The 14,913-nt window shown below is 34.8% G+C and overlaps 1 protein-coding gene across 1 annotated transcript in view; it reads right to left on the reverse strand.

Moving 5' to 3' along the window:
* Nucleotides 1-435: 435 nt before the first annotated feature.
* The window catches only part of LOC125107214 (translationally-controlled tumor protein-like), a 29,267-nt gene continuing 14,789 nt past the window's right edge, over nt 436-14,913 (reverse strand). Inside the window, exons 2-3 of the mRNA XM_047742094.1 lie at nt 12,121-12,125; nt 436-959 (exon numbers count right to left, since the gene is read on the reverse strand). Coding sequence (XP_047598050.1) covers nt 501-872 — 372 coding nt within the window. The 5' untranslated portion in view covers nt 873-959; nt 12,121-12,125 and the 3' untranslated portion in view covers nt 436-500. The remainder of the gene's footprint in view (nt 960-12,120; nt 12,126-14,913) is intronic.

Here is a 14,913-nt window from a genome sequence, read left to right on the forward strand (position 1 = left end):
ATTTGGACCATACAATTAATGTTTGACTAAACTGACATATAAAATACAACACAAGCTATGTGCATTTCAAGTGCATATAGAATATTTATAAAATTGGACCACATAATGAACCATAAAGAAAATTTCAAGCAATTTCAAGCATTTGAATCAGCTAGAGCACATCCTCTAACCAAAATATAATTAAGTCATAAACCATGACATAAAAAGTGTTTTAGAAAAGCCTTGTGTCAAACTTTTTTTTTTGAGTAAATGCATTTTATTTTTAGACAACCTACATGACTTTTTTTTTTTTCTTAAAAACAATGCCTCCACTCTAGATAAATCAAGGTCAAAATAAATGAAGAGCTCAAGATGACATCTGTCCCATTTGTCTAAATCCTGGCATCTGGATGAAAAGCAACAGCCAGTTCTGACAACAGGTGGTACCTTCAAAGTTAACAGCCAAATTAATGAACATTTTTCCATTTCTAAACCATCTTTAAAGAAAATCATATATGGGGTCACACCACCCTCACAGAGTCCAACAGAGCAACCATGCCATCTAGATTCATGTTTTCACCAATAAAGAACTGGTAGTTTTTGAAATTAATGAGGATGTGCTTGATTTGTTCTGTAATCCCGGCCGCAAGAGATTTTACTCTATCTGGCCTCTTTTCTTCAAGTTTGACTTTGACTGATTCCATAGAATCTTTGTTGTACTTCTTGTAGGCTACTTTTGTGAAGCTGGTTTCCTGCAAGAGCTGGTTCACAATGATATCAACACCAGTGACTATTGTGGTTTTGGTACTTTGGTTTTGTCTCCTTGGACCTTCCGTGGAGACATTTTCATCAATGAATGAGTCATCAATGTTACCCTCTGTCCTACTGACCATCTTTCCCTCCACCTCCAGGCATAGGCTGTCTGGGATCTCCCAGATGTTTTAGATGTCGGAGAACATCTCACCATGGCTCATGAGGTCCTGGTAGATCATCATACCTGCTGCTGGAGGGAGATGATGGTGGTGCTAGTTTTGCAGGAGCCTGAGCTCCAGCCAGAGTGGCATTCAGCAGGGGGTGGGAAAAAGCTGTGACAAACGTTTTAAAAATATACTTTTAAGTAACTTGTGTGTCAAAGAATACATTTTAAAAAGATTAAGAAAATATTTTAACATAAAAGGTAATTCAATATAGTTCATATAAAACCATTTGAAAAAAAATCTGAATGCTCAGCAATATGGAGTAGATTGTAATAGCTCAACCATTCCATTGACAACAAATAGGAAAATCTGGAATAATTTTCTGTATTTATTTATTTTTACAGGTGGGTGGGGGGAGGAGCAGAGGGAGAGGGACAAGCAAGCTCCATGCTGAGTGCAGAGGCCAGCCAAGGGCTTCATCCCACCACCCTGAGATCATGACCTCAGCTGAAATCAAGAGTCCAAGGCTTAACTGACTGAGCCACCCAGGCACCCCAGAAAATCTGGAATAATTATAAAAATCATATATGTAATGTCTACACACAGCTGAAGGAGAAATAAGGACTACAAGGAGTAAAACTCGACAGAGGTGATAAACTTTGAGAGATGAGCTGATGTTCTGCAGCTGTCGTTGGAAGCATTCTGACTCTTCTGGTTGCCTATCCTGGCTGCATGTTAGAAACTGTGAATCTAAGCTTGACCCAGGCATAGGGCCACTTACAGGAGCAGAGAAACCAGCCATGTTTCTGGTGGTCACACAAGGCAGGAGTGATATATTGAAAACTCCAGGGGCTTAAACCTCTTGACTGATTACTATCTCTATGAGGATTGTCAGGGAAAATACAGGACACCCAATTAAATTTGAAACTTAGGTAAACAGAAAATACTTTTTAAATGTAAGTATGTCAAATTTTGAATGGGACATACTTGTAGTAAAACTTTAAATGGCTATTTATCTAAAATTCAAATGTATTGGGTGTCCTGTCTTTTTTTTTTTTAATATTTTGATTAATCTGGAAACTTTTAAGACATTTGCTGAATTCCTAAGAGCTGGGAAGACAGAAACAAAAAGAAAACACTAACTAATACACTAGGTGTAAGATAATTGTTCATCTTATTTTTGTAATGTCTGAAAATCTGAACTTGCTTAAAAAATAAGTTTAAAGAAGTGCAAAAAGAAAGAATCATTAATCATTTCACAAGTCAGAAATTTATGGCACCACATCCATCTTAATAAACACACCCAGGGACGCCTGGGTGGCTCAGTTGGTTAAGCAGCTGCCTTCGGCTCAGGTCATGATCCCAGCGTCCTGGGATCGAGTCCCACATCGGGCTCCTTGTTTGGCGGGGAGCCTGCTTCTCCCTCTGCCTCTGCCTGCCATTCTGTCTGCCTGTGCTCGCTCGCTCTCCTCTCTCTCTGACAAATAAATAAAATCTTAAAAAAAAATAAAAATAAAAAAAAAATAAACACACCCACCCCAGGTAATGTCAAAATTAAGCACAACAAAGAGAGAAAATAGAGTGAAGAGTGCTGAAGCTAGTCCAACTAAGGATGTTGGACTGAAACAAATATTCAAGGTTTCATTCACATTTTTTTGTAGAATATGACTGAAATGGAAACAAAATAAATATTTTACAATTTACATACTACTATTTATTCAAGAAAAGTTTTTATTGTAATTCATTTATAAATAAAAAATGAAATACTTTTATTTGAATATAATTTTTAACATTAAAAACAATGGAAGAGACATTTATATACCTGTATCAGAAAATAGCTGAACTCTTATTACCAGGAGTTATCGTCATAATAGTTCATTTTTTTTTTCACTCTTTAAACACCTTAAGTGTAAGAGGCCTGTTTTTTTTTTTTTTGTTTTTGTTTTTGTTTTTTTTTTCCCCCTAATAGAAACAAGAGTACCATATTCAGGTACTCATAATAATATTTGTAAACCATACGGGACTCTTAATCTTAGGAAACAAACTGAGGGTTGCTGGGTGGGGAGGGGTGCGGAGGTGGTGGACATTAAGGAGAGCATGTATTGTAATGAGCACTGGGTATTATTTAAGACTGAAGAACCCACACAACTGTACCCCTGTAATAAATGCTACATTATATGTTAATTAATTGAATTTAAATTAAAAAATTATATTGGTATCCTATCTGGCATCTTCCTGTACACACACACACCCACACACAGCAAGAAAAATTATAATGGCACAGAAATTGCCAAGTAAGGATAAATAAGAAGGAATGATCTTTAAACTACATTTTAACTATATGTGTAGTCACAGATTTACAGATACACTACTAAAATGGTCAGTGGCACTTCCAGAAAAGAACAACATATTTATATATTTAAGCAAACTTCAAACAAGGGAGGTCATTCTTTACTAGTTTCTTGGCATTTTATGTGGTTTTACAATTTGGATCAAAAATGGGGATGAGGGGCGCCTGGGTGGCTCAGTGGGTTAAGCCGCTGCCTTCGGCTCAGGTCATGATCTCGGGGTCCTGGGATCGAGTCCCACATCGGGCTCTCTGCTCAGCGAGAAGCCTGATTCCCTCTCTCTCTCTCTCTCTGCCTTCCTCTCCGTCTACTTGTGATCTCTCTCTGTCAAATAAATAAATAAAATCTTTAAAAAAAAATGGGGATGAAACAAACATCACATGTTAATTAGATTTTCAGGAAACATTTTATAATATTTGGCACCAGAAGTTGATGAGTAAGATGTAAAGATAAATAAGATGTAAAGTCAAGGAGTCAGGAAAATTGACAGATTAGATTGAAAGCTGATGGAGAGCCAAAGAACAAGAGGTAAAGAAAAGATCAAATTTCTTAAAAGTCACCTTGAGGTTAGTTTGGCTAAGGGGCTGATATTTGTAACATATAATATATAATTGTAAGACCCAAAATGACATTGATATCAGTTAGCCCTGATTTATGCAATCTAAGAAAAATTTCCTATAATATTCTTTAAGAATATCTTATAATAACAAATTCCATTTATTAGTTTCTTTTTTTTACAATAATTTTTGAGCTCCTCTACCAAAACTAGGCCCTATTGTAAGCTTTGATCACAGCAGTGAATAAGTCGGGAACATTCCTGCCTCCTTGGGGCCCCTTTCCATTGAAGACATATATATATTAATTTTTTATATTTTTAATTTTTAAAGAACATCAAGAAGAAAATAAAGAGCTAAAGGAGAAAGCACTGGACGTGCATCAGGTGTAGAACATTACTTTAGATGGTGTACTCAGGGAAACTCTGTGAAGAAGTAAGTTTGGGGTTGAGGCCTGAATGATGACAGGTGCTCAACCATGAAAAAGTTGAAGAAAGAATTTGAGGGGCAGAAAAATTAACTGGTCCTTAGCCACTGAAGTAGAAATGATCTTGATATCAAACCACAACTGTCCTATATTTTTCAAAAGATTTTATTTATTTATTTATTTGAAAGAGAGGGAGGTGGCGGGGGGAGAAAGGGAATCCCAAGCAGGCTCCATGCTGAGTGCAGAGCCTGTCTCAGGGCTCAATTGCATACCCTGAGATCATAACCTGAGCTAAAACAAGGAGTTGGACACAACCAAAGGAGCCACCCAGGTGCCCCCCTGTTCTACCTTTTCATGAGGATTTTTACCTAAGAATATTCACTCATGATAGTTATTACTACTTGATTTCACATAAATTTTGTGGACTTGTGACTCTAGAAATGCAATTATAACTCATACAGTGACAGCTGCCTTGTCTGTCTTGATATTCATCAGACAGCATGTCTTGATTTGATGACTGGCTGCACTGAACAATCTTAGGAGAGATTTTCTGTACTAAAAGATTACTGAATATCAAAATTAAATTTTATTCTCCTTATAAAGACATCTGAAATTTGAGACCAAAAAGAAAATATATAGATTCACAAAAATGACAGAGATGGCAGTCTAATTTAAGATATAATTTTTATTTTGTCATTCATTTCATGTTTTGTTTCTCAAATACAATTTTTCAAGGTACTTCTTACTTAAAAATAAATAGAATACCCATATCTTATAGAAATGAATATTCAATGCTTATAATCAATTTCCTTTCATTTATAAATTTAATGAACAACTCATTTATAGAGATAATGGACAAATCTACATAACAGCTACTATATTTTTAAGTAAAAGGACATTTAAGGGTTCAAATTTATGGCAATGATTTTTTTAAAGATCTCAATAGTCTGCCCATTATATGTATTCTCTAATTTCCTCTTCAGTCAACAAATTTCATTTATATGTCTCCAACTTACATGATTCTAAGTCAAATATTATGACTGAAATAAAATAGGAAAATAAAGAATAGTTGGCACAAAGAGATCTGGAAAACCCTCGCCTTTCATTATCTTCTATAAAAAAGTAGAAAAAATTTTCTCTGAATATCCATCACTGCCACACAGTCTCACACACATGAAAACAGACAACACTGTGTGATGATTCTTCATTTTCTCAGTATAATCGAGGACGCTGTCAATCTTGTCTCTTTCATCTCTTACCTTTCACATATGGTTAACTATTAATTATCAATATGTTTATCCCCTATATATTTTTATTCTGTCACTTTTTTTCTACCCCTACTTCAGTTGTCCTTATTTAGGAACTTACCATCTCCCATCTGTTGGTCAACATGCTTCTCATGTTGTCTTACCTCCCTATTCCAAATCTGCTCTTTGGAGCACTGTCAGAAGAGTCCCTCCATATGAAAAATTATTGTGTTTCATTCTTGCTTAAATTCCTCCAGTAGTTTCACAAGCTCAAAGACTAAAATCCAGACCTTTTAATGTGACATACAAGACTATACAGAATCTGTAAGGAAGCACTGCCTGAATGAGTTATTTTTTTTCCTCTCAAATTAAGGCCTGTGATTGATCCCCTAAACATTCACAGGTAAATACTCAGAGTTCTCTAAGTTCAAGGCAAGTTATGAATTTCCTAGATGACAACTTAAAAGCATATGTTGAGCAGAAAATTCAGTATCATGATCTGTGTGCTAGAGGATTTAACGAATACATCAGTGATAGGGTCGGTGAAAGCCCTATGGGAACACAATTCTTGAATTGGTACTTCAGATTTAAGGGATCAGAGAGGCATTTGGAGAAACTGTATTTAAGCTGTAATCAGAAAGATATTTAGAAACTTTTTAGGAAGAGTTGAGGAATGGTGATACAATGGAACAAGTTCTAGAAGACGAAAAGTGTATTTTCAAATAAATAAGAATTTAATATTTATGCATGTGCCCAGGTTGTTTTTGTATTTATACCTCCAGAAACTTTTTATCTTATAATAATTCATATTACTATTTGCATAATTATAGATTAAATGTTTGAAATTTAAAGCATTGTTTAGAAAAAGGATATAGAGATTCAAGCTCAAGTCCAAGAATCCTCTTTGTAAATTAGGAAAACATTATTGAGCCTTCCTACATTGTTTATGTTATAAAATTTATTTCTAAATAAAATTCCACGATAACAAAATATTTGAAAATATTTGACTATTAACATTAATTTTTATTTATTTTTTATTTTTAAAAGATTTTTAAAAATTTATTTATTTGACAGGCATAGATCACAAGTATGCAGAGAGGCAGGCAGAGAGAGAGGAGGAAGCAGGCTCCCTGCCGAGCAGAGAGGCAGATGCAGGGCTTGATCCCAGGACCCTGAGATCATGACATGAGCTGGAGGCAGAGGCTTTAACCCACTGAGCCACTCAGGTACCCCTACTAACATTAATTTTTAAAAAGACATCAGATTAATAAACATGATAATAACACTTAGGAATCTTTCAAAACTGAAAATACCTTCTGAAGGGATACTAAATACCTCTTCATCTTTGATCTTTATTCTATTATTTTTCTATTTATGATTTTTCAAAAGTTAATTGTAGTTGACCAGCTGCAAAATCATCAGAAAATATTTAGAAAGAAAGGCAATTTAGGAAAAGACGTGTAAAATATAAAAATACTGGGTGGTCAGAAGATACGTTCTAAAATAGTAAAGATAAAAAAAAGTTCTCATAATTGGACTTTACCTTTGAAAGGACAGAGTCTGATGAAGATGGTAAAAACCCTGAGAAGTACAAATGGAGAAGAAAAAGAAGAAAGGAGATTTGTAAATCAACTAATTTACTTTTCAAATGGAAACTAATTTATTTTATTTAAAGTTCTCAGGCACCTTTCTTCTACTGGTATTTGTTTTTCCAGCTCATTACATTTCTGAATGATTAATCTTTGCTCTCTAAGGAAAGAGAATGAAATTATTTGGTGAAGTGTGGGAGAGCTAAAACCCTCAGGACATGGCTTAATCCAACAAGAAGAAACTCAGGGCTAAGGCTGTCATGACATTCTTAATAAAAAAACAATGATAATATTTCTCACTTAGTTTTAGTACACTATAAACACAGAATGAGACATGCCACTTACCTAGTGGTCTGGAGTACACATACATACATACATATATATATGTATCTATCTATCTATCTATCTATCTATCTATCTATCTATATTCTTTTTTTCAATATAATTAGCTCTATTGGTTCATTCTGGAATTGGAAAACCAATGCAAAATTCTCACAGAAAATACACTAGAATTAAGATAACCTATTATTGTTATGCCTCATTTGTAGGGAAAAAAAAAAATCAGGAAGTCAGATTTTCTCTCAAAGTGACATGTTCAGGTAATTAAGGCCCAGATCTCTAAGTGCCATATAAAAATGCAATTTTACAAAGTAATTATTCCTAATACAGTAAAAATTACCAGGCCTTTTTTGATAAGTCAAATTGAAGAATTTAAAAATGTATTGAATTATCAGAAGTTAAGATCTCCTTGCATATAGTTTAAGCCCGCTTACACCTAGTTATTATCTTAACCACTGAGATTGTGGGGATATACAACAATGGAGAGGCCCTTAGCTAAATGCATATTTAACTGCCACCTTTAGGATGTTCCATCTGAATACTTTTATCTTGCTTCAACAATTCTCCATAGATGACAAAATTCTTTAGGGTCTCTATCTCTGTTTCTCTTTCTCTTTCTTTCTTTCTCTCTCTCTCTCTCTCTGTCTCTCTCACACACACACACACACACATCCCTAGAAGAACTGCACATTACAGAGTAGCCCTAAGTAGCTTTTCTCTGGGCTTTATAATGATTACTACTAGTTCTTTAAGTCAAAGACATCTCTCAAAAAAACAGCACATTCTATCCAAAAATTTGTTCCTAAAATGTTTTGGCTCAAGCACCTTGATGGCATAGGAGTTAAGGATTATTTTCTCTCAACTAATACCTAACAGAATTTCAATTCCCTGAGATTTATAATAGAAGATTATATGTTTTATTGATGCAACTTAATGAAGCACAGACTACGTATACTGCAAAGTGTCTATCAATGACTGGTAAGAACACACTGGTTTATGGGCTGGGTATCAGCTTCATGATATTTATTGTTATTTTCCCCATTTCAGAGATGAGAAAACTAAAGCATAGGTGATTTATTTTGCTCCAAATCAGAAATTTGGCAAGTGGTAAAACAGGAATTCAAACTAGTTAATCTGATCCTAGAGCCTGTACTCTATATCCCCACATTAACCCTTCATTCCCCCTCCTAGACCTGGCTGTCAGAAGCAGGGACTAGAGTTGGGCAATGTTGAATATCTTAATTTGTATGGAAAGTCTTGTCTAATATGAGTTTTGCTGTCTGATGGCATCTTTTCTTACTGAAGAAATTGATTTAAAGAGCATTGAGAACCAGGAATATGATTATACAATTTATTGCTTATACAGTATAAATTAATGTTTTCTTAAATAATTGAAATAAACAATGAATAACTACTGAATTACTGAAATTGTTAAAGTATATACAAATGCAAGGATATATAAGAATATAAAATCAATGTTGCCATACTTTCTAAAATCTTTTCTGAGTTTTTCCTTTAAAATCTTATTTATGGGCATTTAGCAATCAATAAAAGTGTGGTGTACTGCAGGTATCTTTTCCTGATCCTTCAGGCCAATGGTAGGAAGTTTCTCATGGATGGAATTCCACAGACTAGTAAATTCCTTGTATCCGGAAAAGAATGGATATATTGAGATAAGATTTAGAAGCTCAATTTCATCTATCAGATCATCATTGTATTACCATAGTGTGATTTTATTTGTCCAAGGAAGGCATTTAAAGGAATGTTGAGAGCCACCAGGTGACTCTGGGACATTAAAAAAATACCCTCTATGATGGAGACTGTTTTCTGACTTGTTATGGATGATTCATTATTTTTTTACATTCCACTTTTTTTTAAAGATTTTATTATTTATTTGACAGAGAGAGAGATCACAAGTAGGCAGAGAGGCAGGCAGAGAGAGAGAGGGGGAAGCAGATTCCCCCCCAAGCGGAGAGCCAGATGTGGGGCTCGATCCCAGGACCCTGGGATCATGACCTGAGCTGAAGGCAGAGGATTTAACCCACTGAGCCACCCAGGCGCCCCTACATTCCACTTTTTGATACTTGACACATGGTATTGTTGTCATTGTCAAGTTTCAATCAGCAGGAGGATAGTATATATAACAATCTGAAAGACAAAAAAAGCGTGACTTTCAACTTTCCTTGTAGAGTTAAGTAGCAATTAAGTTATTTCAGCACTCCACAAATAATTTTAGGATTTTGGAAAACTTTTGGGTGCTTTAAAACTTACGTGTGAATTGTGTTTCATTTTGTGATTGTATTAATAAACTCTAGGCTTTTCTATCTTATCCTTCATGAACAAAGGTCCTTTATTATTTTTAATGGGTCATAAAACTGGAGTCAAAATTCACTGGAATATTTCACAGAAATCAATGGAAGACAAAATGGATTCCATATCGAGTCTGATCAGATGTCTCTCAAACCTCTCATATAGTCTCTTCTGCTGTGTTGAAAGGACTAATTTTAGAAGGGGATATAATTGTTCCTTATGATCTTGACCTCACAAAAATGAAGAAAGAGCCTGCGCTTTTCTATTGTGCTACCAGATGAACACAGAAGTTTTGTCCTGATGGTCAAAAGAGAATTTTAGAATTGAGAGGAATATTGAGAAAAATGTAGTCAAGAACTTTCTGATCAGTGTGTCTTGGCAGAATACATCAGTTGGAAGTGCCTAGATTAGAGATATGCCTGAAATTATTTTCCCTACCTGTGCCATTGCAGGGAAGCAGGGGTAGCCAGCAGCTCTTGGCCAGGTGTTTCTCACACAGAATAGCCTGTTCAATTATTTCATTTTGCTGTGAAAATATCCCTACTTTCTACATGTGTCATGAGGAGAAAAAGATTGGGAAACACTGTCTAGGTAATTCCCTCTTTATGTGGTGAAGCTTCTCTGTTCTCTGAATGTTCTTTTAAAAGCTATTTCACAGATCTATCATGCATGAATTCATATAAATCCTTTTGAATGTGTTTGCATTTTGATGTTTTTACATATACTTCTTTTTTATTTACCAACATTCATTCCACTTCTCTCTTTCTAACGTCACACTTCGGCACCTGCCAACCTCATCCTTATGTCCTACTATAGTTTGTCTGGGATTATCCCTAAGCGTACTTCTTGGGTTGTGTTCTTACTGCCTTTAAGCTAATCAGATCATCATAGCCGCCTGCTCATGGCAATGGGTACTAATAAGTCATCAATTAGGGTGAACTTGAGAATTTTGCTGACAATAGTGGTGCACAGACCTCTCAGATGGTTGTCTAAAATGTCTAAAACCATGTTTACTACCATTGGAAAAGAGTAGAAGACAGAATCAAAGCAATGACAAAGATATGAACCTTAGATCAAATAAAGTTAATCCCATCTTGTAATTTTCAGTTACTTGTATAGATAAGTTTTCTTTTCACCAAGTCACTTTGTTTTACATTTCAGTTTTTTATAAATGAAATATATTTTAATATATTTTAATATGTGATCTTTTATTTCCTGTTTAAATTCCTCATTCTGTATTAATAAAGAGAGCTTGGATAGGATTAATGGAACACAGGATTATTAACTGTTGTCTTAAAAATCATATATGGCAAATATTTTTAAGAATAAGAATCTTGCACCCTGAAAGTCAGTCTTCCTTAAGTCTGGGGAGGAAATATAAACACAAAGGTATGCTAGATCAAGTATGGAATATTTTAAAATGTAATTTATATTGTCTACCAGGCTTAGAGCCAAAGTAAGCAATCTGCGTATTTTCCACAACAATTAAACCAGAATAAAATATTAAAAAAAAGAAAAAGTGATGAAAGGTAGAACATTCCTGCCAATACTAGACAGGATCTAAGAACAAAGACAAAGAGAGCTATACTCAAAGCCTACTATGAAGTTATCTTGTATGACCTTACTTAGCAAGTATCACAAAGGGGAGCTTTGGAGCAATATCACAGTAAGCAGGGTGACCAAATATCTTTTTAAGTAGAAATGAAGGGCCAGAAAAAAAAAAATGGCTAGGAATTCCCACAGGCTCTTTTCTCTTTCTCTCTTTTATATGGAATGGAGGAAAGAAGAGTTCAAACAATGAAATAATTGAAAAGAGAGTCCTGGATTTGTCAATTAGAAAGTCATTGATAATGTTAGTAAGAGTAATTTCAAAAGTAACATACCACAGTGAAAGAATGATTCAGATTACTATGTATACAATGATAAATGAGCATATGTTCATAGTGCTGAAGGTACTAATAACTCAATTTCTCTCTCCTCTGGATACCAAATCTTAAAGAGTAATTACAAGAGGATCAAAGTAGAATATTAATTTTATTAGTGACATAAAAATGGACAGTATAACTCATATATAGAACAGAGAATAAAATGAGTTTTCCTAATATATCCTCAAAAGTCTTGATATAGGCACCTGTCAATAAGAAAATATGGATTTGGAATGGACACTCCAAAGTCCTTATCAACCTGTGGATGGTCCAAATCATGGAGGGTCATGATTTTATTTTTAATTAATAGTATTTATTTCTTAGGACAACTTTTGGTTTACAGAAAAAAAATGAACAGAGAATAGAGTCCATATACTCTCTCTCCCTATATCCTATAACTTCCCCCATTTAAAAAAAATTATTTATTTATTTGAGAGAGAAAGAGAGAGAGTATGTGTGTGCAAAAGAGGGAGGGGCAGAGGCACGGAATCTGAAGCAGGTTCCACACTGAGCATGGAGCTCAGCACCAGGCTCTATCCCATGGCCTTGAGATCACAATATGAGCATAAACCAAGAGTCCATTCAATTGATTGAACCAACCAGGCACCCCAAGCTTCCCCCACTTTTACATCTTGCACTAATGTGATACATTATTTCTAATTGAGAGATTAATATTGATACATTGTAAACTATAAAGTTATGGTTTATACTAGGAATGATTCTTGGTGTCAGAGTTCTTTTTCTTTTTATTTCAGGATTTTATTTATTTTTTTGAGAATGAGAGAGAGCACGAGAGAGCAGCAGTCGAGGGAGGCAGAGGGAAAAGGTAAAGCAGATTCCCTGCTAAGCAGGGAGCCTGACTTGGGGCTCCATCCCAGGACCCTGGGATCATGACCTGAGCTGAAGGCAGACACTTAACTGACTGAGCCACCTAGACACCACCATGTCAGAGTTCTGTGGGTTTGCCAAATGCATAGAATCCACCATTACAGTAACACATAAGTAGTATCATTACCCTAAGAGTCCCCCATGTATAACTTTTCATCTCTTCTATCCTCTCTGTCCCCATAATCCTTGGAATACACTAATTTTTTCTGTCTCCATAATTTTGCCTTTTTTCAGAATGCTATATAATTGGAATCATAACATCTGAAGGGCTTATTTCACTTAGCAATATGTATTTAAGATTTTCCCATGCATTTTCATTGCTTGATACCTCATTAATTTTTATTGTTAAACAATATTTTACTGTATGGTTGTACTAAGGTATATTTATCCACTGCCCTATAGAAGGACATGTGGTTGATTATAATTTTTGGCAATTATGAATAAAGCTGCTACAAATACTCATGTATGGTTTTGTGTGGGTCTATGTTTTCATTCATTTGGGTAAATACCTAATCGTGCAGTTGCTGGATTATATTGTGAGAGTATGATCAATTCTGTAAAAAATTACCAAACTTTGGCATTCTCAGCAACGATGAATAGGAGTTCTTTTTGTATGACATCCTTACCAGCATTTGGTCTTGTCAATGTTTTGGATTTTGGTCCTTCTAACATGTGTGTAGTCATATCTCATTGTTTAATTTGAAAATCCTTATGACATATGTTGAGCATCTTTCATATGCTTATTTGCCATCTGTATATCTTCTTTGATGAAGTGTCCATTCAAATCATTTCTGCCTATTTTTTAATTGAGTTGTTTTCTTTGAGTTTTAAGAGTTCTTTGTATATATTGAAACATGTCTTCTATTCGTTTCCTACTCTGTAGCATGTACTTTTATTTTCTTTACAATATATTTTCTAGAACAAAAGTTTGGTGTGGGTGTGTGTGTTTATGAAGTCCAAATTATACATTTTAACTTCATGGATCATTCCTTTGTTGTATTTAAAAATCTGTTGCCAAACCCAAGGCCACCTAGATTTTCTCCTATATTATCTTGTAAAAGTATTATAGTTTTCACTTTACATTTAGGCTAATGATTCATTGAGTTAATTTTTTTTTTAAGATTTTATTTATTTATTTGACAGAGAGAGATCACAAGTAGACGGAGAGGCAGGCAGAGAGAGAGAGAGAGGGAAGCAGGCTCCCTGCTGAGCAGAGAGCCCGATGCGGGACTCGATCCCAGGACCCTGAGATCATGACCGGAGCCGAAGGCAGCGGCTTAACCCACTGAGCCATCCAGGCGCCCCTCATTGAGTTAATTTTTTAAAAAGATGTAAGATCAGTGTCAATTCCTTAATTTTTTTTATTTTTCATGAGACTGTTCAGTTGTTCCAGGATCATTTATTGAAAAGATCATTCTTATATTTTGGATTGCCTTGGGCATTCATGAAAAATAAGTTGAATATATTTGAGTATATTTGAGTAGGTCTACTTTGGGGCTCTATGTTTTGTTCTGTTGACCTATTTGTTTACTCCTGAAAGAGTACAACATTGTCTTGATTACAGTAGCTTTATAGTATGTCTTGAAGTTAGATAGTTTCAGTCCCATGAGTTCATTCTTCTCATCAATATTCTGTTTGTTGTTTTGTCTTTCCACATAAACTTTAGAATCAGTTTGTTGGTATCTACCAAATAATTTTCTGGTTGTTTGAATGGGATTGCACTGAATTTATAGATCATTTTGAGAAAAACTGACTTTTTAAAAAAAGATTTTTATTTATTTGACAGACGGAGGTCCCAAGTAGGCAGAGAGGCAGGCGGGGGCGGGGGGAGCAGGCTCTCTGCTGAGCAGATAGCCCAATGTGGGGCTTGATCCCAGGACCCTGGGATCATGACCTAAGCTGAAGGCAGATGCTTTAACCCACTGAGCCACCCAGGCGCCCTGAAAGAATATTGAGTCATTCTATCCATGAACATGGAATATTTTCCATTTAATCTTTGATTTCTTTCATTGGTTTATATAATTTTATTCATATAGGTTTTATAAATATTTTGTTAGAGTTATACCTATGTAGTTTATATTTTTGGTGCTAATGTAATGTGTTTTTATTTCGAGTTGCAACTGCTTGTTGCTAGTAAATAGAAAAGCAATGGACTTTTGTATATTAACCTTGTTTCCTGCAATTTTGCTATAATTGTCATTATTGCTAGGATTTTTTTGTTGTTGTTGATTCCTTGACATTTTCTACATGGACAACTATGTGATGTATAAACAAAGTTTTATATCTTCCTTCCCCATCTGTATACTTTTTACTTCCTTTTATTTTCTTACTACATTAGCTAAAATTTCTAGTACAGTGCAAAATAATAATGGTGAGAACAGACATTTTTT

This window comes from Lutra lutra, chromosome 8 (genome assembly GCF_902655055.1).
Source record: "Lutra lutra chromosome 8, mLutLut1.2, whole genome shotgun sequence".
Lineage (NCBI taxonomy): Eukaryota > Metazoa > Chordata > Mammalia > Carnivora > Mustelidae > Lutra > Lutra lutra.